The sequence below is a fragment of the Eumetopias jubatus genome, unplaced genomic scaffold (assembly GCF_037043125.1).
Source record: "Eumetopias jubatus isolate StellerSeaLion01/CBP00866 unplaced genomic scaffold, mEumJub1_p1.0 scaffold_16, whole genome shotgun sequence".
Taxonomy (NCBI): Eukaryota; Metazoa; Chordata; class Mammalia; order Carnivora; family Otariidae; genus Eumetopias; species Eumetopias jubatus.
This window is the reverse complement of record NW_028274822.1, coordinates 66490579-66516558: the sequence shown is the minus strand read 5'-3', so window position 1 is coordinate 66516558 and position 25980 is coordinate 66490579. Positions and strand designations below refer to the sequence as shown.

Below are 25980 nucleotides of genomic sequence, written 5' to 3'. Positions count from 1 at the left end.
GGCAGGAAGGGGATAGTCGCGCTCCCTCCTAGGCCGCTGCAAGCCCGGAACCCTCCACCCGGGATCCGAAGAGCGGCGGACGGTCAAGGCCGAGCCCCGGGCAACCAGGGCATGCCGGGAAGTGTGGCCCATCTCCGGGCGGCGTGGGCCTGGCCGGCGCCGGGGAAGTGCAGTCCGGACGAGGCTGGAGCCTGGACGCCGCCTTCACTGGAAGGGGGAATCTGGTGCGCGTACTTGGTGGGAAACGCTTCCCAGAGGGTCACACACTCCCGGCTTCCCAGAGGTTGCGCTGGCCCGCGGAGTCACGAGGAGCGCTAAGCTGGCCGGGAAGTGCGGCGCAGGCCGGAAGTGTGGCGCGGAGGCACAGGGCTCGCCGGGAAATGTAGTCCCCCGGGGTGGCCCGGGGCGGTGACCGCACGTCCCGCGGACCCGGTGGCCGATCGGGCGTGGACCCGGGATGGCTGGGCCGGGGGGCTCGGGAGGCCCGATCGGGGCCGGCGCCCTGGCAGGCAGCGCGCGGTCCAAGGTAGCCCCGAGCGTGGACTTTGACCACAGCTGCTCGGACAGTGTTGAGTACCTGACACTCAACTTCGGGCCCTTCGAGACAGTGCATCGTTGGCGGCGCCTCCCGCCCTGCGACGAGTTCGTGGGGGCCCGGTACGGCGGAGTTCAGGGGCTCTTGGGGAAGGGGGGGCGGTTTCTGAGGCGGTCCCGGGGCGGGGTCCAGGGGCCGAGGCCGGGGCGTGGTGTCCAAGAGTGGGATCTGGTCATGGGGGGTGGGGAGGAAGTGGTGATGTCCAGGATGATGTCGAGGACAGAGGAGGGGGTTCTGAGGGAGTCAGGGAGCGGGGTGGCCTGGGGCAGGGTACTAGAGTTAAGTTGTGTTTGTGGGTCTGGAGCTGGGGTCCCAGGTGCTCTACAGTGGGGTGCGGAGTCCAGAGAGTCCCAGGGCAGTGTCAGGGTCCCCGTATACAGGTGGTCCTGGGGTGCTTGTGGAATTTCGGGATCTCTCTCGATCTTGGCAATTGAGAGGTGTTACCTCATTTCTACAGCAGCCTGGGTGCTTAGGGTCATTCCTCCCCCAGGAGGGTCCCAGCCTCACTGCCACCCATCCATTCTTTTTTTTTCCAGGCGCAGCAAGCACACAGTGGTGGCCTATAAAGATGCCATCTATGTATTTGGTGGAGACAATGGGTGAGTGAGCATGAGCATCAGGGTATTTGGACCAGGGAGGGAGAAACATGGTGGTTCTGACTGGCTTAGCTAAGTGCTCAGCCTCAGTTTCTCCATGTGAGAGGCCCTGCCCTCAAGACCCTCGGCACAGCATTCAGTGGGTAGCACATGCTTGGGACACAGAAATGCGCCTCTTGTTCTGAGTGAGTGGACACAGCCTTGAAAGAAACACATCCGCCCTGGCTGTCACCCTCCCCAGACACTTTTCCTTCACTGCACTTCTCTCGGGGCTTTATCAGCATGCTACACATGGCAGCGTTTAGAGGACAGTTTTATTTATTTTCCATATTTTCCACTTTTTGTAAAGGTTTTCCCACATTGCTATAAATTCCTGGGAAACAACTTCCCTGACAATGACCGCGTGTTTTGTTGGTGGGCACACCTCCATCCCATGAACGTTCCCGCTAAAGTTGTGGCTGGTCTCCTTTGGTGAAAGATAATGGCTGAGCTAAACCTTTGGTTTGTGTAGCTGGTTCCTTCAGATGGCGTTCCCCTAAGACCCATTCCCAGAGGGAAAGAGCTGTTTTAGCTCTTATCATGGGCTGGGCCATGTTAAGTACTGGGTGTGGGCATAGCAGACGTGCTTGGAGAGGAGAAGGGGGCCTAGTCTGGGCAGGGAAGCCTTCCTGGAGGGGTTGATGACCTGAAAGATAAGTCGGAGTGAATCAGGTAAAGGAGGAAGAGTGTTCCAAGCCCAGGGATCAGCATGGGCAATGGCCCGGAGGTTGGGGAATGCAGAATGGCACAAGGCCTGGAGTCTGGGTAGGGCTGCCCTCCCTCCATTCATTCGTTGATGTGGTCAGGAAAGGCCAGGGTTGCCCACCAGGGCTCTGGGAGTCTTGGGAGCCTGCTAGATGTGGGGCTGAGGCATGAACTCTGGTCTCCTGGATAGACCGGGCTCAGTTCAAGTTAGAGCTTTGTGACTTTGGGCTTGGGTAGGTGGCTTAACCGCACTAGCTGCACCCTGGTCTCCTCCTCTGTATGTGGGGCGGCTATATGCCCTGCTTTGGCAGTGTGCTCCTGGGGGTCAGTGAACACAAAGCTGGGAAGGGCTCAGGATGGAGGTTGGGTGGTACTGCGGATGCAGTATTTGCACTTGACCGATTCTGCCCATGAGTCCGTCCCTGCCTCTCAACTGGGCAGGGAAGCCTTCCTGGAGGGGTTGGCCTGAAGCCCAGAAGGGCCGGCCTCTGATTGGTTCTGCAGCCTTTCAGGACTTTCAGGACTCCCTGGGGGTGGGGGGTGGGGCGCTGACTTGGAGCTGGTGGGGTACACAGGAGCCCATGAGGACCTGCAGACTGGGCAGGATGGTCTCCTCCGGCACAGATGCTGGCTTCCAGCCTGTCTCCCCCACAGTGTCTTTCCCCATGAGCGGTCAGAGGGATCCATTTGGAAATGCAAGTCTCAGTGTGTTCTTTCTCAGCACATAACCCCGGGATGGCTCCCCTCCCTCTGATTAGGAGCCCGAGCTGTCTTGGTGGTCCGCGGGGCCCTCTACACTTGTGCCCATCCTGCTCCTCTGCCCTTGTTTTGCACGGCGCTGGGCCACACCAGTGCCTTGCTGTGTTCTGAGTGAACCAAGCATCTCCTGCTCGGGCCCTTGTACTGGCTCTTCCGTCTTTCCCACCCCTTCCTGCCCCTCTTCGGAATTTGCTGTGAGTGAGGCCTTCCCGACCGCCAGGGCCAACTGGACCAGCCGTCGGCCCTCCCCTCCCCTTCTGCACCTCTTGCTGGCTCCATGGTAAGAGCACAGATCGCCCAGATCATCTCAGGGTTATCTCAGAGCACACGATGTTTGTTATCTGTGTCCTCCCCGGACGGGACCTGTACCCAGCACGCGGACAAGTCAATAAATGCATGTCCCAGGAAGGAATGAAATAGGAGGAGACATCTGCCCACAGATGTTCACCGCAGCCTTGATGACAATCCCCCAAACCAGAAAAGGCCGGGGGTCCAGCCCAGGGCAGTAGGGGGAGCATCCCTAGCAGTGTTCTGTAGCAGGTCGAGTTGGCATGGCAACTGTATAGCAACAAGCAGAAATACTTTTGCTACACTGTGGCACCAAGAAACAGGATACAGATTTGTCTCACTCTGGGTGCAACTTTGTAAAGGTGGACTGGGTACAAAGAAAGATGGGTTCCTGCGCTGTCCCGGAGGGGGAGGGGGGAGAAGGAGAGGGGGAGGAGGGGCAGATGGGAGAGGGGAGAAATTACAGTCACATCTCTGCTTCCCAGCTCCTGGCTTCCTGACTGCATGCATGGTCTTAGGCACGCCCTTTATCTCCCGGGCCCCTTCCTCCCCTGTAAATGCAGGTGGGGAGCGCAGCCCCCTGGTGCAGACTAAGGGAGAGGTGCAGGAGGTACCCTATACAGGCCTGGCCTGTAAGGGTGCTGGGCTCCTGTTGGCTGACTCCCTTCTTCCTTCTTACTGACAAGGGCTGGGTGGTAACATGCAGGTCCTGGTAGGTGGCCAGTGGATTTGTTTTCCATTTTATTGTATCTTGAATGTAGTTACGTTGGCTTTGCAATAAAGAGGTGGAAGGAAGATCAGAGAGGCGGAAAGCCGCCCCCCCTTGAGATGTGGGAAGCTCTGCATTGTGGTGGCACAGCCTCAGAGAAGGGGGCGCTGAGACATGTGAGTGGGAGTGGGAGTGGCAGTTCTGGAGCCTGCCGTGAGGTGTGAGCCCTCAAGCAGCCAGGATCATGTTTTGGACCTGACCCCAGGCAGGCGGGTCCCATGTGTGTTGCCGCCCTGGTACCCGCACCAGTTGGGGAGCGTCCTTTGTGGTCATTCCCCGGTCCCTTGGGCATCGGCTGGTTGCCTGGCCCTGGCTGAGTCCCCACAACCGCCCCACCCCCGGGCTGCAGTGTCCGTCTCCTGGGTCCTGGAGAGCAGACCGGGACCAGCCCAGGACTGACCCCACCTGTCCCTGGCTGTCTTTCAGGAAGACCATGCTCAACGACCTCCTACGGTTCGACGTGAAGGACTGCTCCTGGTGCAGGTGGGTGGCCTCTGAGCCCCAGCCCCACCCCCCCTTTTCCCCAGAACTCCGTAGCCTGGTGCCGGGCCCTGACTGCCAACAGAGTCATGCTGGGGAAAGCTGGAGAGAAGCTTCAAGGAGGAGATAACAGTGGCCCCTAGTGTTCCCCTCTTCTGGGTTCCTTTCCTAGTCCAGAGCTCAGATTGATTATTCTGAGTCCTCTTAATTATGGGGATCTGTTTGATTGGTTACTGGTCCTCAGATTCTGCCTCCGGAGAGCCCTTCAGTCACCGGGCCTGTCTCCTGGGACAGGAGCTGCTATGGGAGGTGACACTGGGGCCGGGGTCGGAGGGGCGGGGGATTGGCTGATGGGTCCTTCCAGGACCGACCCTGTGCTGCTGCAGGGTGCTTCCCAGGGGCTGGCAACACTGGTTCTCCTCCCCTCCGTGACCCTGTGGGGCCCATCCTCTGCCCGGGTAGTACCCCACATGGGTAGTGGGCCGAATGCGAGCCCTGGCCGCCTCCCACAGATGGCCCTCCCGGCTGTGTGGCTTTGGGCGAGACACCTGCCCTCTCTGAGCACGGCATATTTGTACGCATCTGCTCCAGTCTCCAGCCCTGCGCAGAGGGCAGCTCTCAGCTGAGTGGAGAAGGGGACCCCAGGGTTAGGAGGTACCGGGCTTCCTCCTGAGCTCTGCCATCTGCTTGTGCAGGAGGCGCACAGAACCACCGCGTCACCTCGGGTGCCATGCTCCGGGCAGGAGCTCTGTGTGCATCCGCCAGTCTGCTGAGTCCCCTCTGTGGTGGGGTCTCACTGCCCCCCTTTGATGGAGGTGGACGTCACTGAGCGCTGGGATTGCCATAGAAGTTTAGGTCTCGTTCCTCTCATACTTGCTCTTTTTTTTTTTTTTTAAGATTGTATTTATTTATCTGACAGAGAGAGACACAGCAAGAGAGGGAACACAAGCAGGGGGAGGGGGAGAGGGAGAAGCAGGCTTCCCGCCGAGCAGGGAGCCCCATGCGGGGCTCGATCCCAGGACCCTGGGATCGTGACCGACACCTAACGACTGAGCCGCCCAGGCGCCCCTCACACTTGCTTTTATAACATAGACAGTAGTTACAGATTAATGTTAAAAATCACCTTAAAGACTGTACGATCCTTTACTAACAATTGCTTAAGGACAAAACACTGAAAAGGAGCCGCTCCAGGAAAGCGGTATAAATGGGTTTTTAGTTCAATAAGGAAAGCATGTGGCCGGCCGCTGCGGGTGGGACCCAGCGCCGCTGAATGTGCCCTGGTGCAGTGCAGTCCAGAGCAGCGGGAGGCCCAAGGCGCACTGGCTGTTGAGTCCAAAAAGCAGATGTTACAAAATACCTACCACATGACTCCATTTACAATACAGAGGCATCAATATGCATAGGAGAGGTGTGTGGGGGGGGGGGCGGGGGGTGACCTAAAGGTATAGATGGTGCTTTCTGGCAAGCCTTAGTGCTGGTTTTGTGCTTTTTCCTTGTCAGCAGTTTTTGTTCAAAGTTTCTATAATGAGGGGCTTCTGGGTGGCTCAGTCGGTTAAGCATCCGACACTTGCTCTCAGCTCAGGTCTTGATTTCAGGGTCGTGAGGCCAAGCCCCGTGTTGGGCTCCATGCTGGACCCACGTGGAGCCTACTAAAAAAAAAATAAAAATAATATAAAGTTTAAAAAAAAACTTTTAAAAAAAAGTTTCTATAACGAGATAGATACTGCCTGCAAAATACAAAAATGAAAGGAATCCTGGGGGTGGCAGGGGCTGCCCTGTGTGGTGTGGACTGCACAGCTAGCTGACCCCTGTTGACCACCCACCCCCCCCGTGCCTTGTTTCCCCTGCAACCAGGGCCTTCACCACTGGCACCCCGCCGGCCCCCCGCTACCACCACTCGGCCGTTGTCTATGGGAGCAGCATGTTTGTCTTCGGTGAGATGCCTCTCATCTCCAGGGCCTTTGGGTTCCTGCACTGGCCTGGGGGCCCCTTTCCCTAACTGTCCCGATCTTGCAGGGTTGGAATGGTCCCCCCCTGTGACTGGGCGGGAGGGTGGCTCACTTCCCTCCTCTGTCACTCCACCAGGGGCAGGGAACAGGGTTCTGCTCATTTCTGTGTCCCCAGAGCCTAGTAAGGAGTCAGGCAGGCAGGAGGTGCTCCTCAAGGTTTATGGAGGGAGTCCCTGAATACATCTTAAATGAGGCCAGATTCTGCCCCCACCTCCTGGGGTTTGAAGCCTCTGAGATGCTATCTTTGGGTTTGACAGTTTCTCCCTCTCTCTACCCAGGGGGCTACACTGGGGACATTTATTCCAATTCTAACTTGAAGAATAAAAACGACCTTTTTGAATATAAGTTTGCAACTGGCCAGTGGACGGAGTGGAAGATTGAAGGACGGTGAGGAACTTCGCTGAAACCTTTGGGGGGTGTCCTGATGGCTACTGCACTGGGTCCCCTGTAGCCTTACAGAAGAAGAGCCTGAGGCCCAGAAAGGCCTGAGTTGTGCTCACTCCCAGCTGTGCCTGCCTGAGGCCTCCTCCCTGCCCTTAGATTCTCTCCTTTCAAAGAGCTGATGGGTGCTTCTCTGGTCCTGTTTTGCCAGGACCACCCCCCCACACCCCACTGTTTGATATTTTGGTGTGGCTGGGAGAAGGCTTTACCCCGTGGACATCTGAATTCCTCATCCCCCTGTGCCGCCTCGCGAGCTCAGCCTCATGACACCGAGCTGGCATCCCCAGAGCCCTGGTGTCAGCAGATGTAGGCGCGGCAGTCCTGGGGTCCCAGCCGGCCTTATGGGGCTGTGAGGCTCCCATCTGTGCTGGGTGGCCTCGTTCCTCACCCCCCCACCTCGCGCTACAGGTTGCCAGTCGCCAGGTCCGCCCACGGTGCCACAGTGTATAGTGACAAGCTGTGGATCTTCGCTGGCTATGATGGCAACGCCAGGTAGGTGGTGCCCAGCCCCAGCACCCCACCTCCGAGCAGCCCCGCCAGTGTCCTGAGGCCCGGGGCGGGCCTTCCTGGCATGCGAAGGCTCAGGCTGGGGTATCTCCGGAGGGTGGTGTCGTGCACGGGAGTGAGGGGATGGAGGTGGAGGGCAACTGAGCAGAGCTCCCGCCCAAGCCCACGGAGGTTAGAAGGATTGGCACCCCGGAGGCCCCTCCTGGGGGTGTCCAAGGGGGCAGCAGGTCTGGCCCACGTCTGTGCAGCTCTTTGCCACTGTGCTGGTCTCCACGGCAACAGGTGTCATAGCTGGGTGTCGTCAGAGTTGTGGGGTGGGGGTGGCCCCCTGAATTGCTGGGGTGAAGATACTCAGGCCCACAGTGAGGAGGGACCCTGAGGGGCTGTGTGAGCAGGTGGCGGCAGCCGCAGGTCTCAGACCCAGCCCCTCCCCTGTGGATGACAACGTAGGGCTCCTGCCCGTGTACCAGGCCTTCTCCTCATTTTAGGAAATTGAGCTTTGCTGTATTTTTCTGATTATAAAAGTAGCATGTGCTCATTCCCCAACATCTCAGCAGCATAGAAACTCCAAGGGGTGGGGCGCCTGGCTGGCTCAGTCAGAAGAGGGTGCCACTCTTTTTTTTTTTAAAGATTTTATTTATTTGACAGAGAGCTAGCATAAGTAGGCAGAGTGGCAGGCAGAGGGAGAGGGAGAAGCAGGCTCTCCGCTGAGCAAGGGAGCCAGACGTGGGGCTCGATCCCAGGACTCCAGGATCATGACCTGAGCCGAAGGCAGCCACTTAACCGACTGAGCCACCCAGGCGCCCGAGTGTGCCACTCTTGATCTAGGGGTTGTGAGTTTGAGCCCCATGTTGGATGTAGAGATTACTAAAAAAAAAATTAATTAAAAAAGCAGCAGCAGCAGCAGCAGCAGCAGCTCCAAGTGGTGGCAATGTTAGTGGTGGTCTCTGCGAGTGTTGACTCTTTGAAGTCCTCTCCGAGCCCCAGGGGTCAGCTGAGTGAGACGGACCCTGCCACGCTGGCTGGACATTGGGAATGAGGCCATGCATTCCTGTCTGGGCTGGGGGGGCACATAGCAGGGATTCAGTGCAGCCCCCCTGCCCTGAAGCTCCCACCTCATGGCTGCTCCCTAGGCCCCTGATCAGAGTCCTGCGTGATGTGTCCTTCCCTGGAGCCATCCCTCCTGGCCGGGCCCAGGCCCGCCTTGCCATCAGCCCCAGCTGTGGAGATCCTGACCCCCCTCTGTCCTAATGCAGGTTGAACGACATGTGGACCATTGGCCTCCAGGACCGCGAGCTCACATGCTGGGAGGAGGTGAGGGGTTTGGGGTGCCAAGGTGGGGCAGTGGAGACAGGGAGGTGAGGGATGTGGGGGTCAAGAGTGGGGTGGGGGAGGCAGGGAGGTGAGGGGCTTGGGGGGGCCGGGGTAGGGACTGCTTTGTTCCCCTTGCCAAAGCCCTTGTTCTCAGCCTCACCCTCCTTGCCAACTTCCTGCCCGATTCCCGCAGCACTTACCTAGTGACTAAAGGCTCTGGGCTTCTGATGGCAGCACATCCGGTGACTGGGCAGCTTGGGTAGAATCCACCCGTATTTGAACACCGCGAGTTCAGCCTGCTGGCGGGTGTCCTGCTCGCTGCTCTTTCTGGGCGATCTGTCTGACTGCTCCACTGTCTCCCCCCTGGGGTGTCTTTCCCTTGTAGTGATGATTTTTAGCATCAACTGTTAGAAACTGGGCCCATGTTAGGTGGGCGAAGTGGGGCTTCACGCTGTTCTACAGAAATTAATCTATGAACCCTCATTCACGGAAGAAGTTTCAGGAGTGAAAGTAGTCCCAATTCAGCAGTGTAAGTCCTGACCCCGAGCACCGGGTCTCGGGAGGCTCTGGCTGAGCTGCCTTCCCTTACCGCAGGTGGCTCAGAGCGGCGAGATCCCGCCGTCCTGCTGCAACTTCCCAGTGGCCGTGTGCCGGGACAAGATGTTTGTGTTCTCGGGGCAGAGCGGAGCCAAGATAACCAACAACCTCTTCCAGTTCGAATTCAAGGACAAGACGTGAGCACCCTGGTGGTGGGACCCGTGGTGGGCACCCGCGTCTGTGGCACAACAGGGCAGGCCGGGTTTGGGGGGGCCGGGGAGCGAGGAGCGAGGAGATGTGGGTGCCCTCAAACTGTGCAAGCAGGCCCCTTGGGGTGTGGCTGCGTCTGAGCAAGATGGGGCTCGGCTGTCCTCTTTGTCCAGTGTGGAGGATGGCTCCTGCCCGGCGAATGACCTGGTCAGTGCCACCGGTAACAAATGTGGCTGGTATAGATCTCATACCATGGCAGAGGACGAGGGGGGTGCTCAGGCCCTGAGAGCCTCCAGCCTATGCTGTCCTTAGCTGCAGGCCAGCCCTCGTGATGGGGACCGAGCTCCGGCGGTGGCGCAGGCTGGGCATTGGCTCTGGGGAGGGAATAGGGAGCTTCTGCTGTAGGTCAGAGAGGCTTGGGAGGGGACTTGGAGCTGCCCTGGAGGCCAGAGGTGTGGGCTGGGAAGGAGAAAGTTCAGGACATCCCAGGCAGGGGGAATCCTGCTGCCACCCACCCAGCTCTCCTGCCCCGGGCTGACCGGGCCTGAGAGGAGAGCCACACTGCATGCAGGCCTGCGTCTCCATCCTGGCCTCAGTGCTCACAGCGGCGGGCCACAAAGAGGGCTCAGAGCCAGCGGGAACAGATCTGGAGAGGTCAGGGGGGGACAGTGGGCCACCGCTGCTGCCTGCTTTAAGGCTCGGGGATAGAAGGGGGCTCAGGCAGGGCTGGTGCCAGAGCGAAAGGGGATGAGGGGCATTGGGCGTATGCACTCTGGCCCTCCTTTGAGCTGGCTGGTCAGCCCGGAGCCTGCTGTGGGGAGGCCTCAGGACCCAGGTGGAGGCCATGGGGGAGCAGGAGCCCCCACCCTGGCACTAGTTCACTGTCACGTGCCCCCAGGTGGACACGCATCCCCACGGAGCACCTGCTTCGTGGCTCCCCACCCCCCCCACAGCGTCGTTACGGGCACACCATGGTGGCCTTTGACCGCCACCTGTACGTGTTTGGGGGCGCGGCGGACAACACACTGCCTAATGAGCTGCACTGCTATGATGTGGACTTCCAGACCTGGGAGGTCGTCCAGCCCAGCTCCGACAGTGAGGTGCGTGCTGCCAGGCACGGTGGCCACCCTGGGCCCCTGTTCTCCATTCTCGCAGCCTGCGGGCTTTTAACACTTCCCGTCATGTCTGCACGGTGCCGAGGATGTTCTCCCAGAAGCCCACCCTGACTGCTGCCGGCTCCCCCTCTGAGCCATGCCGCGAGGGCCCTCATCCTGTGGCTCCGCCCCTCCCAAACCTCTCGCTCTTGAACAGGGTCGCCGGGAGGTTGGTGTGTGCTGCCTTGCCTGGCCCTGGCGGACTAGTCCCATGGCCGCATGTCTTTCCCCTCCAGGTCGGCGGGGCTGAGGTGCCAGAGCGAGCATCTGCTTCCGAGGAGGCGCCTGCCCTGGCCTCTGAGGAGCGGGGTGGCTTCAAGAAGTCCCGAGATGTCTTTGGCCTGGACTTTGGCACCACCACAGCCAAGCAGCCTGCCCCGCCGGCCTCCGAGGTGAGGGTCGGCGCCCTGACTGCTCTCCATCACTGCCCCCATGCCAGTCCTGTGGTCAGCCCCTCTCACAAATGGGGAGACTGAGGCTCAGAGAAGTACTTGTTGGGGTTACTTATCTGCCCCTCCTCCTTTCCGCCCAGCTGCCAAGCGGAAGGCTCTTCCATGCAGCCGCTGTGATCTCGGACGCCATGTACATCTTCGGGGGCACCGTGGACAACAACATCCGCAGTGGGGAGATGTACCGGTTCCAGGTGGGGCTCATGGGCTGAGGGCAGGGGGGCCAGCCAGGGTGGACGGGTCCCAGATGATGGAAACTGAAGCCCAGTGGGGGTGGGGGGCTTGTCCGAGACACCAGATTCAGGGCTGTGTCTGGTGGGATGGCAGCCCACCCGAGGAGTCAGGCAGACGGGATAGGGGACTCTAGGCTTAGGACAGTCTGAGGAACCTCCGTGCAGGGTGGGGTGGGTGGCGCAGCATTGGGGGCTCACAGTGGAGCCCGCAGAGGCCTGGGAGCAGGCTTGGGCCAGTGGTTGGAGTTGGGCTGAGCTGGGCTGGAGGTGTGTGGCCCAGAGGAGGGCAGGGCCTGAGCCAGTGGTGGCTTCCCGTGGGAACACTGGGGTCTCCTCTGGCAGTTCTCCTGTTACCCCAAGTGCACGCTGCATGAGGACTACGGGCGTCTGTGGGAGAGCCGCCAGTTTTGCGACGTGGAGTTTGTGCTGGGCGAGGTGGGTGCCTTCCCCATGCCCAGCCTGCCCGCCATGCTGCAGGGTGGGGGCTGTGCACCGAGGTGTGGCCGGTCTCCTGCTCGTGCCTGGAGCCCCAGACCCCCTCCGCGGGCTGGCCGGACCTCCATCCCTGCCAGGAGGAGGGTCCCGTGCTCCCCACCGAGGCGTCATTCTTGCTACAGAAGGAGGAGTGTGTGCAGGGCCACGTGGCCATTGTCACAGCTCGAAGCCGCTGGCTCCGCAGGAAGATCGTGCAGGCACGGGAACGGCTGGCCCAGGTGAGGTGCCTGCCCAGGCCCCTCCGGCCAGGGCGGCGGCATCCACGGGGCGCCCCTGAGTTCCCCTTCCTCTCCCTGCAGAAACTGGAGGAGGAGGCAGCCCCAGCTCCCAGGGAGGTCCCTGGTGGGGCCGTGGGGGGGGCCGTGGGGGGGGCCCGGCCGCCCCTGCTGCACGTGGCCATCCGCGAGGCTGAGGCCCGGCCTTTCGAAGTGCTCATGCAGTTCCTCTACACGGACAAGATCAAGTACCCGCGGAAAGGTGTGCTGCCGGGGGGGGGGGGCGGGGGGGGAGCGGGGAGGGGGGCAGGTGGGCAGCCCGAGGCTCGGGGGCCATGACCACCCATGGCCACTCGTGCGGTGGAGTTGCTGCCTGACGTCCCAGAGCCCCGGACCCTGTCCTCCCTCCTGCCCTGCCCGGCACTTGTTCCTCTCCCCACGTCCCCGAGGCTCAGGCAGCTCTTGGCTGCAGGCCATGTGGAGGACGTGCTGCTCATCATGGACGTGTACAAGCTGGCACTGAGCTTCCAGCTGTGCCGCCTGGAGCAGCTGTGCCGACAGTACATCGAGGCCTCCGTGGACCTGCAGAACGTGCTGGTTGTGTGTGAGAGCGCCGCCAGGCTGCAACTGGGCCAGTTAAAGGTGCGGGCCCGGGGGGCACAACCCCCTGTTCCCCGCTGCCAAACTCCCCCCCCCCGCCCCCCGAAGTGGCCCCCTGTGCCCCCTACTGCAGGCCGTCCCAGCCAGGCTGCTGCCCCGTCGGCCATGGCCTGACCCTGCCTGCCTGCTCCGGCTTGTGTGTCCCAGGAGCACTGCTTGAACTTCGTGGTGAAGGAGTCCCACTTCAACCAGGTGATCATGATGAAGGAGTTTGAGCGCCTCTCTTCCCCACTGATAGTGGAGATCGTGCGGCGGAAGCAGCAGCCGCCTGCCCGCGCCCCCTCAGAACAGCCCGTGGACATCGGTAGGGACCCAGGCCCCATCCCTGGGGGCAGCACACAGGGATGGCATTCGTCTTGGGTGGAGACGGGAGCCACAGCAGTACCTGCCTGGCCTCCAGCATGGGGTGGCGCAGGGGACCCGGAGTGCTCCTGGGGCTCGGGCTGGGGCAGCCAGCCAGCTCACTGGAGGGAAGACGCCCCGCCCCACAGGCATCGACCGCGGCTGTGCGCCTGAGGACGGGCAGTCTCCTGAGCCGGTTCCTGAGACTGGCACAGGGCCCCTGTCTGGCAAGGGTGGCTTCCCTGACTGACCTCAGCTTTGAGGGCTTCCGTCGGGAGCAGCGTGCTCAGGTCACAGTGACTAGTCACTGAGCTGCTCTTCTAGGCGCGCCCGCCCTTGGGGGGCCTGATGGGGGTAAGCGCGTCCGAAGAGTTCAGACGTTCCTGGTGCCTCCCTTGTCCCCACCTAGCCCGGGAAGGGACAGCACTGTCTCCTTCATCCCCTGACTCCCCGGGCCCTGTGCTGCCTCTGGCCTTTGGCCCCGGGTGACACGTGGCGGGACACAGTGCTTGCCAGGCCCAGAGGGGGCTCAAGCACAAGGGCAGGGAGGAGGGCTCACAGATCAGACTCTGGGGGGCGGGCCGGAGTAGGGCCTCTGGCCCCAGGGGCAGGTTTGTTCAGGGCAGCAACATGGGCAGATGTGCAAGCAGCAGTGCCCGTAGGGCCCCGAGGCCGATGGCTCAGGGTCTGCTGGGGGGCGGGAGGCATCTGCTCAAGGACCCTCCACACTACCCCCTGGCCTCCCCACCAGGCACATCTCTGATCCAGGACATGAAGGCGTACCTGGAGGGAGCAGGTGCGGAGTTCTGTGACATCACTCTGCTGCTGGATGGGCACCCGAGACCGGCCCACAAGGCCATCCTGGCCGCCCGCTCCAGGTGGGTGGGTGGGTGGGGGGTATGTGGTGGCGGGGCCGGGCAGGCCCCCACCCTGCCTGCATTTGCTAAGAGCCAGGACTCCCCCCGCCCCTGTCTGCAGCTACTTCGAGGCCATGTTCCGGTCCTTCATGCCAGAGGATGGCCAGGTGAACATCTCCATTGGGGAGATGGTGCCCAGCAGGCAGGCCTTCGAGTCCATGCTGCGCTACATCTACTACGGTGAGGTCAACATGCCGCCCGAGGACTCTCTGCATCCTCCCCCGCCAGGGGCGCTCCCAGGGCCCACCTCAGGCAGCTCTGGAGACTGGCAGGCTGTGCCTGGCTTCCCTGGTGCCTGGTGCTCTTCCGGGGTTCCCTGAACGGATTGGTCTGCAGCCAGGAGGGGTGGGTGGGTTCTTGACCCTCATCACTGCCCAGACGAAGGGGTTGGTTAGCGTTGTGTGTGACAGGTGAGTAGACCGCTATGGAGGGATTCCTGATCATGTCACTTCTTGGGGGTCTGAACTGGGTGTGAGATGCCTTTCCGTGCTCTGTGAGGCCATGGTCTGTCCTGCAAACGGGCACGTGGGTGTTTTCTTGGGAGAGGCTTCCTGCGTTTTCTTTGGGTCTGGACTAGGACCTTCGACCCCAAGTACTTCAGAGTCCGTGTAGAGAGCGAGTTGGAGCCCCAGTCCGTCCCTTGTGCTGGGGTGGGTTTCCTTGTTCTGAGCAAGCAGGAGGGGGCTCAGGTTTCCTCCGCCCCTGCTGGGCCTGGGGCTCCAGCTGCACCCTCCCAGGGGAGATGGGCAGGTGGCGGGAGGACAAGCTCCTTGGGCCGGCAGCTCCTTAACCAGCCCCCAGCTACCTGTTTGCGGCCCCCTACTATTATGGCTTCTACAACAACCGGCTGCAGGCGTATTGCAAGCAGAACCTAGAGATGAACGTGACAGTGCAGAACGTACTTCAGGTAGCTCGGTGGTGCCCACGGGCCTCCCTGAACCTGGGCGGGCGGGTGAGAGAGGGAGCAGCCCCTCAGGGAAACTGCCGTTCCAGATCCTGGAGGCGGCTGACAAGACCCAGGCGCTGGACATGAAGCGGCACTGCCTGCACATCATCGTGCACCAGTTCACCAAGGTCAGGGCCCTCCCAGCCCCGCGCTCGCCGCCCACCCCTCTTCAGGAGCCACTTCCCCTTGGCCTTGCCTTGGCCAGGTGCGGGGTGGGGTGCGTGGAAGCTGCTCATCTCCTGCGGCAGGGGGCCCTGGGTGAGCCAAGCAGAGGGGCCACCCCGTTCCACTCAGAGTCAGCCGTGCCCTGGCTTGGTGGAGCTCTGGGGAGACCCCGAAGCCCACCCTGACCCTCCCGTGAATCCGGTCCCATCCCGTTTGGGCCTTCTGCTTGCCTCCTGCAGGTTTCCAAGCTGCCCACGCTGCGCTCGCTGAGCCAGCAGCTGCTGCTTGACATCATAGACTCCCTGGCTTCCCACATCTCCGACAAGCAGTGTGCGGAGCTGGGTGCTGACATCTGAGGGCCCACGCGGTGCTGGCCCACTCGAGAATAACCATGCCTGCCCTGCCCACTGCAGACTACACTGGCCACGCTGAGGCCCGAGGCAGAGTGCTTGGACCTGCCAGCCAAGGGGCAGGCTGCCCAGAGCCTTCAAAGGGAAAGGGGACATGGGGCCTTTGCCCCATTTCACTGCTGAGGACACAGGCCCCCCAGGTGGAACCGTCTTCTCAGGTGGCGGTATGGGTGGGAAGCCAGGGCCCAGCAGTGGGAAAGCCCACCATGGAGCTGGTGTGGGGCTGCCCATCCGGCAGGGACTGTGCATGGCTTGTGGATCTGGCCACTGGGTCCTAGTGCCAAGGCCCCTCTGACCCGGGGGGGGGGGGCTACACAGTACCCCCTCACTTTCACCAAGGTTGCTGTAAGGGCCCCTGCTATCACCCGGAGCTTGTGGGTGGGCAACAGTAACAGGCACATGGAATCTAACTCCAGATGAATTTGGGGGTGTGAAGGGCTCTGAGTCAGCTAGCCTGAGGGGCCAGCCACTCTGGCCTGGGCCAGGCTTCTAGAGGGGTTGCAGGATCCCACCCCACTGTGTGCACATCAAGGGCCCCCAGCTGCGCCAGGGAGAAGTCAGTGAAGGTGCCCCTGGGTCCCCATCTGTCTCTAAGTATTTGTCATAGACATGCCATTAAGACCATAGTAGTGCTAATCCACTACACACACCTCAAAGGCATAGTCCCTGAGCTGAGGACGGATCAGGTGGCCCAAGTGCTTGGGACCGGCCAGTCCTGTCCAGTTCTCTACCCGTGTCAGCAACTCCTGGCCCCATCTGGGGTGACCGGTTGTGGGGGTGGAATCCAGGCTAGCCCCTCCCCTCCGAGGGGAACCCTGGAGCCCCAAGGCTGCCTTGCCCCGGCATCCTTCCCCATCCCCCAACAGAAGGCCCTGGGAGTCCACCCCAACACAGAAAGCACTGTTCTGCCTTCTTTCTGGCAACAAGAATCCCAGGGACCCTTCTACCCCGGCTACCAGGGGGCTACTTTCGGGGAAACAGTCCTTCACATCCTTCTTCCAGTTGTGCCCCCACGCAAACATGGCGCCTGCCTCTCCTCGGCCCTTGAGTCTCAGGTGCTGTGTACGGACGGATGGGGAACCCCAGTGGCAGGTGGGCACCCTCAGGCAAGGGGAGTCCATAAGGCCGCCAGTAAGCTAGGAAACGGCCCAGTGCAAGATGAGCCTCTGTGAGCCTGGAAACCCCAGTGAATGATCCGCAAACCCTGCTCTACAGTGGACCCTTGTAACCGGTCGCTTGACTTTCTCTTCTAAACATATGAATAAATGAACTTACACACCAAGGATCCTAGAAAGCCAATTTCAGAACATTGTGTGGCACTTTCCAGGACCAGGGAGAATTCAGCTATGCTCTTGGGGCTACCGTGGCCGAAGCCCAGCAGGGAGGTTACGTGTGCAGTTAAAACCACCCCACACCCTGAGCTGTTTGCCACCATCACAGATGCAGGGAAGCCCACATTCCAGTCAACTTGAAGAACAACAGGGACTCAGGTTGAGGCCGGGATTGCTGCCCCCACGGCTGCCTCCAAGCTTCCCCACCTCTTCCCAGACCTCTGGGGACTAGAAGTGTCATTGCTGGGCCTTTACTACTTGCCAAGCATACAGCGCCAGGTCAGCAATTGCTGTCTTTGTCCGTTTTTCAGATAAGCCAGGCCCAGGGATAAGGGGGTAGCTGGTCTGCAGGCTGGGGTTGAAGTGCTGTACCGTACTGACTTCTGGGCAGACCGGGCCAAAACTGGGCCAGTGGATGGAAGCCATGCAGGTGTCCTTGCAAATGGAGTCTAGCCTGGGTTTCATGAGTGTTTTCAAAAAGACGAGACTGCGGGAGTCTGGGCTGTTTCAGGTACCAAGGAGAAGGTTCCTGGTGCTGCCCCTGGCCTCTGCTCACACCATCCTGTCCCTCAGAAAACCCTGTGGAGCCAGGAGTTGCATGAGGAGGGGCGGGCAAGAGCTGCACTTCTTGCTCTCCACAGCTGAGGGCTCAGACTCCAGGGGAGGGGCCCCAGCCGCAGCTGAGCCAGATAGCAGGGCCTCCTAGAATCCACTTTATTATGGCATCTGGCAGGTCTGGTGGACACAGCTCAGATTGGGTCCCTTTCCAGGCGGATTCCAAGGGAGGAAGAGGCCGACGCCCCAACAGGCAGCCCTGGGGCCGGCAGCCCCTCCCTCACACCATGCTGCTGCTCAGCTGCATGGCAAAGTCCTGCACGTGCTCCTTCAGAGTCTGGCGGGCATCCGCCTGTGCCCGCTTCTCCCGGGCGCGCTCCTGCTGCAGCTTGCTCAGCCGTAGCCGCAGGCGCTGCTCTCGCCGCTTGCAGGCCTGCAGCTGGCGCTGGGCCTTGTCCAGGGCATCGAGTGCGGCCTCAGCCCGCCGCTTCCAGAGCAGGGCACTGCCCACTTGGTAGCTGTGCTCATTCTGGATGTAGGCACCGGCCGGGGGGGGCAGGCGCAGCATGTAGGCTGAGGGTGAGACGGGCCGTGGCTCGAGGGGGGATGGCTGTCTGTCGGGCTCCCGCTCCGGCGAGGGCTGGGCACTGCAGCCTGCTTCATCTGCCTGGGCACCCAGGGGCCCCAGGAGGTCTGCGAAGGGGCTGCTGAGGCCAGCCTCCAGCCTCCCAGTGGGGGAGGCAGGCAAAGCAGCAGGGGCTGAGGCCTCTTCCACAGGAAAGCAGGTGACATCAGCAGGTGGAGGTGGAGAAAATGGAGTCGTGGGCCCTCGGCTCTCAGAGCAGCTGAGAGAAGAGAGAGAGAGAGAAAGAGACTAATAGGCCAGGCCAAGGCCTTGCCAGACCCCACTTCAGCAGCCCACCGAGCCCACTCTACTGGTTCAGAACCCTGTCCAGCATGACTGCTGGCAGACACCCTAAATAAACCCCAGTCTCTCAGACTTGGGGTGGGAGCAAGGCACCCTCCACCCACAGCACACATACCGCTTCCTGCATCGCCGGAGCCGGCTGACGTCAGGGGGGCCAGGTGGGTAACTGTGCCCCTTGGTCTTGGTTGTCCGGCGTAACTTGGAGAAAGACTCAAATATCGTGGGAACTGCCCCCTCCTTCAGCCTGTGATACCCACTGTGGGGGAAAGCAGCCTGGATGAGATGGAGAACACATACTGCCATCCAGGGCAACCTGCAGCGCACAGAGCTAGCATGCCCCCAGCACCCTGGATCAGGTTCTCCCATGCTAGCAGTGCGGGAGGTGGGTAGACATGTTGCAATCACTTAATTTAAGGAATACCAAGTTAGGTAGAGTTACACCCATTCTCTTCCCTGCAGGACTCCTCAAAGTGAAGGTGTAGAAAGGCTACACAGGAACTAGGCTGACCAGCCTAGTTGGTCACAATGAAAAGAAAAATTTCATTGTGGACTTGCTGGGAGGACTTGGGTTCTAAGCAACAGCCTCTGAAAAAGCTAATGTTTTTCTCCCTTGTCACTGGCCCAGTTATCCTGAGGGGATGGGTCTTCCTGTCACTGAGGTACAAAGCTGGGAAGAGGCAGCTGCGCTGGGAACCAGGTCTGTCTTGTCCCCCAGCCAGTGACTGCAGGACCCTCCTCCTCTGTCCCTACAGCTGCCCCAATCGCCAGCTACTCTGATGCTTTAAACCCTGCCCCAGCGATGGTCGCCAAGGGAGCTCACCTGATTCCCACCAGCTCAAAGCAGTTTTCCTCGAAGTGTTTGGAGCAGAAGTAGATGTACTCGGAAGCCGGGTCCCACAGGCCCTGGCCGCTGGGGTCCAGCCGCTGGCAGTTGGCCAGCCACAAGCCTCGCCTCGGGTTGTCCTTCTTGGGAAGTCTGCGGAGCCACAAACCAGTGAGCACCAGGGTGTCTGGAGCCCTGGGCTCCAGCTGCCCAAGCTCTCCAGGAGGCAAGGGCTGGTCCTGCACATGCCGCCACCAGACCTCCCTTCAGTTCTCCGGGTAAACACCGTCCTCCCAAGCCCAGATAATGAAACTGAGGCCTCAGGGAGAGCAACTTCCTTAGTATCACCTAGTAGGTTAAGAGTCACAGAAAAGAAGGCCCCAGGCTCGTGGATCTCCCGTGCTTCCTCTCCCAACTAAACTCAGTCGCACCGGCACCGCCCCCTTCACCCTTTCCCACCTACAAGTACAAGCCTCGCGCCAAACAGAGGAAGGCGCAAGCGCAATCGTGGCTCCACGGGGGGGGGGGGGGGAGAGGTGAGGAACGGGCGCATGCGCCCGTGAACCTTCGCGCGCAAGCACGCACGCGCGCTGACCTGTGGAAAGAGATGCCGCGGTTGCGCGTCTCGCGCGTGTCGCGTGTGCAGCAGCCGGCGGCGGAGCAGTGACGCGGCATCTGGGGAAGAGGCGGGAGCTTGTTCGTGGGCGGCTGTCCAGGCCCGCAGGGGCCTTGCGCCCCCAGCCGCCGCTCCGCTCCAGGCGGCCCTGGCCTGCCGGGTCTCCCCCGGCCTGATCTCGCCCGAGCCCAGTCCCAGCCCGTTCTCCTGACTCCCGTCAGCGGCACTCACGATCTCGCCATTGCTGCGCCGCCGAAGTCTCGCGAGGAGTGGCGCGCGGTGGAAGTTGGTACCATAGAGACTCGGAAGAGCGAGGCGCTGGTCGGAGGGGCGGGGCGGGCCCCGGAAGCGGTGGGAGCGTAAGGTCGCCGCCGGGTCCGCGCTGCGCGGTCCCAGCCTCCCTGAACGCCAGCGCCGTCGCACACGGGGGTCCCTCTTTGTCTTTCGGGGTAACTCCTGGCACCCGAGGAGCGGCCTCCCTTGGCGGCGCAGTGTCCCAGCCTACGGGTCTGGCGGCGCGGCAGCGGGAAACCGGCAGGGTTCTGGGACCCATGCTGGCTCCCGGGAAAGACTAGACTGCAAGAAAGGAAACTCCAGCGAGAACAAAAAGGGACCAGGATGCGTGATCAAAAGAACCTGACAAAGTGCAGTGGTCACAGCTTACTCTGGGAGAGGTGCCTATAAATTGGATGGGTGGGCGGTGGGCACAGATCACATTTTGGGAAAAATGTAATGGGCAGAAGGCTCTGTTGGAGTTCCTTCTGGCAGGGAGGCGGCCGAGTTAGGGATAAAAACAGGCCTAGGGGTGCCTGGGTGGCTCAGTCGGTTGAGCATTCGGCTCTTGGTTTTGGCTTAGGTCATGACCTCTGTCAGGGTCCTGAGATGGAGCTCCACCTCGGGCTCTGCGGGCTCTGCGCTCAGCGCAGCTGGCTTGGGATTCTCCCTCCCTCTTCCTCTGCCCCTTCTGCTTGTGATAAATTTTTCTCTAAAATGAAGATGAATAAATCTTTTTAAAAAACCAAGAGGGGCGCCTGGGTGGCTCAGTTAAGCGTTTGCCTTCGCCTCAGGTCATGATCTCAGGGTCCTGGGTTGCCCCAGTTTGGGCTCCCTGCTCAGTAGGGAGCCTGCTTCTCCCTCTCCCTCCCACTCGTGCTCACTCCCTCGCTCTCTCTCAAATAGATAAATAATAAAAAAAAATTAAACCGGGGCGCCTCAGTGGCTCAGTTGGTTAGGCAACTGCCTTCAGCTCAGGTCATGATCCTGGAGTCCCAGGATCGAGTCCTGTATCCGGCTCCCTGCTCACCGGGAGTCCGCTTCTCCCTTTCCCACTCTCCCCTTATGTACTGTCTCTCATATTCTCTCTCAAATAAATAAATAAAAATCTTAAAAAACCAACAAAAATTTGTTAAAAAATTTTAACCAAAAAAACCCAAAACAAAGGCCTTCCTAGAAACAGCTTCAGTAAAGGAGTTTGCGCTAGGGCGGGGCTGCCTCCCTGGGCCCTCCCACATGACTGGGTGAGTTGCCATTCCACATTTAGAAAAATAAACCAGATTACTATTACATTTTCCAAAGGAACATCAAGAATAAAAAAATTTAAGAATAGCCAAAGCATTTTTCCTAATTCCCTCAGCCATGCCTTTTGAAGCCTTCTTTCTAGGGGTAAAGTGGTAACTAAACATAGACAAACATGCTTGGCTTTTTCCGAGAAGAAACATGTTTTTTCCCCCTGGAAATGCACTTGGAAAAGGCAGGTGTCTGGATCGGGAATTCTGTCAAGGTGCAGCACAAGGGACACGATGGTTCAATACAGAAACTTTAATAGGTAAACATATCTTCTAATGTTATAGTGGGGGTGATACAAAGGGATGGTTGCCAGATGACTCCCATTCAGTATTCTTCCCCTTCTTCGGCCTCTGCTTCCACGGAATCCACACCCACCTCTTCATAATCTTTCTCCAGAGCTGCCAGGTCCTCCCGGGCCTCAGAGAACTCCCCTTCCTCCATGCCTTCCCCCACGTACCAGTGCACAAAGGCCCTCTTTGCGTACATGAGGTCAAACTTATGGTCCAGGCGGGCCCAGGCCTCGGCAATGGCGGTAGTGTTGCTCAGCATGCACACAGCCCGCTGCACCTTGGCCAGGTCACCCCCGGGGACGACGGTGGGGGGCTGGTAGTTGATGCCCACCTGCCAGAGAACGGGAAGAAAAAAAGTCTGTGAAGCTTCAGTCAAACCCAGAAATGGAGGATGCTTTCATGGAAACGGAAGACATGCAGGCGCCTTCTTCATGCCAGGCGAGGTGTCAGGTGAGCAGGCTGCTGGTTTCTAGACAAGGACAATGGGGAAAAAGAAGCCCTGGAGCCGGCCAGCCTGGCTCGGGCCCAAGCTGCCGGAAGGGCTGTGTCCCAGCACCTGAGCCATGTGAGGTGCTCAGGTAACAGGACTGTTTCTTCTAAAAAGGGATATTACCGGAATAAATGGCACTTAAAGTTAATCCTAAAAATAGAAAAAGAAGAAGAAAGAGAAAAAAAAAGAAAGAGAAAGAAAAAAAGAAGGAAGGAAGAAAGGGATGCTACTTTCTATTCTTCAGATATTATTTTCTCCATAGGCTTCCACAGATGGGGATTCATTTCTGTAGCTGAAACCTCTTCCACTCGAGTCAGAGCACTATGGTTTTATCACGAGGGGAGATCATACCCCCGTCTCCCATCAAGTGAGCCAGTGTGTGCGTCACAGGATGACAGGAATGCTGTCAGAGGTCCGAAGACTGTTGCTACTGCTGCAACAGGAGATGGCCTATGTGTGTGCTAAGTAGAAGAAAGGGGGTGATGTTCAAGGGCTGGGACCAAAGGGGAGGCATTCTAGAGTAGTTTCCAAATCAGGGGACAATGTGACCAGAGATTTGGGCAGCAATACATAGGGTCAATTAGAACCGGGCTCAGCAAACATTGTCTATAAAAGGGCAAGACAGCACATATCCGAGGCTGGGCAGGCCACACGGTCTCGGTCACAATTACTAATTCTCTCTTTGTAGCACAAAAGCAGCCACAATGACACGCCAATTAACAGGTGTGGCTGTGTTCACATGACATTTTATTTACAAAACTAGGTAGGTGGCTGGTCTGCCAACCGTGCTGACCCCTGAACCCAGAGTAGAAAGTGCTAGTTAAGGACCCAGTGCAGCGAGCCCACCAGAAGCGGTGAGTTCTGAGCCCACAGAGATGGCATGAAAAGCAAAGCAGAGAGAAGCCCATTTTCCCAGTTGGAAAGCACTGATAGAGTTTAGTATTCAAGTATTGGACAAAGCTGCAAAGCGACAGCAAGTTTCCTATACTGTATCGAATGGAAGGTTGGTATGAACTACGTTGGAGGCAAACTCAGGCCAAAATTGTTGAGCTTACCAAATGAGAAATAAATATGTTGCCATTTCTTCCCAAAAATATTCATGAAAGTTTTTCTTTAAATCAAACACTGCATGGGACATTTAAATTGGGTTTAATTTCTAAATGTCCGTGGAATAAAGTGGGTTTTCGTGACAACGTTTATAATAATGTCCCAATTTCAAATATCCACATAAATTGTTAAAATGCTTTGAAAATTTCTACATTTCTAAATCCAAACTACATTTCCCTACACTCATTCACCACCCAAAGGAAGGAACAAAAATCGTTCCAAAAATTTCCTGTTCTGTTAAAAAAAAATTCTCACCACAGGTATATAGTGTGATTCCTCAGGAAGGAAGTTCAAAAGGCACCAATGAATAAATTATCACTCTGGCTCCCTAATTTATAACCAAGGGGCTGGCTGCCAAGGAACGGGGGTATTCTCCACAAAGGGCATTCTGTGTTGGGCTGCTGCTGCTGACAGGTAAAACCACACCACATTACCCAGTCCTACCTTAAATCCAGTCGGGCACCAATCCACAAACTGGATGGTGCGCTTGGTCTTGATGGTGGCGATGGCCGCGTTGACATCTTTCGGGACCACGTCCCCCCTGTACAACATGCAGCAGGCCATGTACTTGCCGTGCCGAGGGTCACACTTGACCATCTGGTTGGCCGGCTCGAAGCAGGCATTGGTGATCTCGGCCACGGACAGCTGCTCGTGGTAGGCCTTCTCGGCAGAGATGACGGGGGCGTACGTGGCCAGGGGAAAGTGGATGCGGGGGTACGGGACCAGGTTGGTCTGGAATTCCGTCAAGTCCACGTTCAGGGCCCCATCGAATCGCAGGGAGGCCGTGATGGAGGACACGATCTGCCCGATCAGACGATTGAGGTTGGTGTACGTGGGCCGCTCGATATCCAGGTTGCGCCGACATATGTCGTAGATGGCTTCGTTGTCCACCATGAAGGCACAGTCGGAATGCTCCAGGGTCGTGTGGGTGGTCAGGATGGAGTTGTAGGGCTCCACCACGGCCGTGGACACCTGGGGGGCTGGGTAAATGGCAAATTCCAGCTTGGACTTCTTGCCGTAGTCCACCGACAGCCGCTCCATGAGCAGAGACGCGAAGCCAGAGCCGGTGCCGCCCCCGAAACTGTGGAAGATGAGGAAGCCCTGCAGCCCCGTGCACAGATCCGCCTGAAAGCAAGCACAGACTGTGGGTCAGTGCCTGCAGAAGCCACACCGCCGACCTCCAACGAGCCACGGTCACTCCTCTTTTCCTCTGCAGGACACTACGCGTTCGAATCGGCCGCAGCACACACACGTGACACTCAGAAGCAAAGCAAGGCAGACGTGAAGATGGGTGGACGATGGATGCATTGAAGCCACCCGTGAAGGAAGACGTGGACTCAAGATTCCGGCCTGGGGTTTGGCCAAAGTGACCTCCCGGTCCCCATGCCCGCCACCTTCCCGTCCAGGGCAGCGTCCACAGGAAGCCCTCTCGGCGCCCCCTTACCAGTTTCCGGATCCGGTCCAGGACCAGGTCGACGATCTCCTTGCCGATGGTATAATGGCCTCTGGCGTAATTATTGGCTGCGTCCTCCTTCCCGGTGATCAGCTGCTCTGGGTGGAAGAGCTGCCTGTAGGTCCCCGTGCGCACTTCATCTACAAAGAGGACGCGTGGGCCGCGGGTCTTTAAGGCCTGTTGTTAACTCACCGAGGGGGAGGGATTCGGGGACCCTCTGCATCTACCACGCACAGGCCGTGCCTTGGGGGTCGGCAGCATCGGTGTCTCACAGGAAACGTCTCTGTGTGATGTGCAGACCACAACTGCGGTCTGTGGATCTAGCAGGGGAAGTCCACTGGAGGTACAAAGTCCAATCTGACTGGTCCCCAAAGAAGGGAAAGAGCTCACACCTGCACACACACGATTATTTCTTCCCATCTGTAGCTACACACAAGGAGTGTGACTAAAAAGCCCTGACATACTAGACAGTCACCAGGTCAGCATGACCTCTGCCAGGCAGTCCCGTCAGGGCATCCCAGGTGGCCTGCGGTTCACACGCTTCAGGCTGACGTTCTGTCTTCTCCTGGGTGGCGCCTGAACGGTGCCCTCTCTTTGCAGCTCTCCCTGGCCACCACCTCAGGCTTCTCAGCTGCAGGATCCCAAGGAATGTTCTCTACTTACCTTCCGTGTCTAAGACGCAGGTCATGACTCTTGTGCACCAGCATCTCCATGTGTGCAGCGTTAAGGAGGGACCCGAGACCCGGCACCCTGAAGGTGGGGTCCACGCAACCACCTGCCTGGGTCCGAGGCGGCCACGAGTGAATCTGTTACCAGTCCCTCTTTTCTGTACATTAGGTTCTCCTAAATTAGGAGCCTCGGTGCCAAGGACACTTGAAGCACTAACCCTGTAGTTTCTCACCTAACACAGCCACAGGCATATACTTGCACGTCCCATCCTTTCTGTGGAAGGAGTCAAGGGAGCACAGGGAGGCCCTCCCACTGTCCCAGGAAAGCCACCCAAGTGCCCCAGTACCTACCGACCACGGTGGGTTCCAGGTCCACAAATACCGCTCTGGGCACATGCTTGCCAGCCCCAGTCTCGCTGAAGAACGTGTTGAACGAGTCATCCCCACCGCCGATGGTTTTGTCACTTGGCATCTGACCATCAGGCTGAATTCCATGTTCAAGGCAGTACAGTTCCCAGCAGGCATTGCCGATCTGGACACCTGCCTGCCCCACGTGGATAGAGATGCACTCGCGCTGGGAACCAGAACATAAACATTGAGACCTCCTTGTTTTCAAGGCAATCGACACTATATAGCATGCAAAACATAACATATATAGGTATATTTCAGTGTCTAAAGCTTTTACAAGTCTTTCCCAGAAGCCTTATGTGACTCTTTTGTCACTGTGAAAACTGAGGTGCTCTAAACCACCCTAGCTATAAGTGCCAGACTTAGCCCCTATACAAAAGTATTTGCTACTATACATGTACTGTCAATAGTAAACTTCGCATTATGGCTAGTCATAGTTATTCTCTAAATACTAGTTTTTGATGGTGTCCTGTCCAATAACAGGGTAATAGGTAATATAGACTCAGGGAA

The 25980-nt window shown here is 58.9% G+C and overlaps 3 protein-coding genes across 4 annotated transcripts; 1 reads left to right on the top strand and 2 right to left on the bottom strand.

Moving 5' to 3' along the window:
* The first annotated feature begins 397 nt into the window (after nt 1-397).
* On the top strand, nt 398-16518 carry LZTR1 (leucine zipper like post translational regulator 1). 2 transcript variants are annotated; one of them, XM_028094940.2, is made up of 21 exons: nt 398-657; nt 1132-1194; nt 4178-4234; nt 6086-6165; nt 6519-6627; nt 7090-7173; nt 8445-8502; nt 9097-9236; nt 10148-10349; nt 10640-10795; nt 10936-11046; nt 11428-11520; nt 11703-11798; nt 11880-12057; nt 12268-12437; nt 12603-12759; nt 13549-13675; nt 13776-13925; nt 14516-14621; nt 14708-14788; nt 15065-16518. In XM_028094940.2, exons 1-21 carry the CDS (start codon nt 458-460, stop codon nt 15179-15181), a joined length of 2535 nt encoding a protein of 844 aa, XP_027950741.1. In that variant the 5' UTR covers nt 398-457; the 3' UTR covers nt 15182-16518. The 2 variants fall into 2 exon arrangements, with proteins under 2 accessions (XP_027950741.1, XP_027950740.1); XM_028094939.2 differs by having other exon boundaries at nt 11658-11798.
* Nucleotides 16407-19772, bottom strand: THAP7 (THAP domain containing 7). Its single transcript, XM_028094941.2, has 5 exons — nt 19720-19772; nt 19468-19547; nt 18870-19025; nt 18165-18305; nt 16407-17966 (listed from the first exon to the last, which is right to left on the bottom strand). Exons 2-5 carry the CDS (start codon nt 19545-19547, stop codon nt 17402-17404), a joined length of 942 nt encoding a protein of 313 aa, XP_027950742.1. The 5' UTR covers nt 19720-19772; the 3' UTR covers nt 16407-17401.
* A 1606-nt stretch (nt 19773-21378) lies between these two features.
* Nucleotides 21379-25611, bottom strand: LOC114201963 (tubulin alpha-3 chain). Its single transcript, XM_028094942.2, has 4 exons — nt 25414-25611; nt 24386-24534; nt 23386-24066; nt 21379-21675 (listed from the first exon to the last, which is right to left on the bottom strand). The coding sequence occupies exons 1-4, from the start codon at nt 25532-25534 to the stop codon at nt 21379-21381; spliced, it is 1248 nt and encodes a 415-aa protein (XP_027950743.1). The 5' UTR covers nt 25535-25611.
* Nucleotides 25612-25980: the final 369 nt, after the last annotated feature.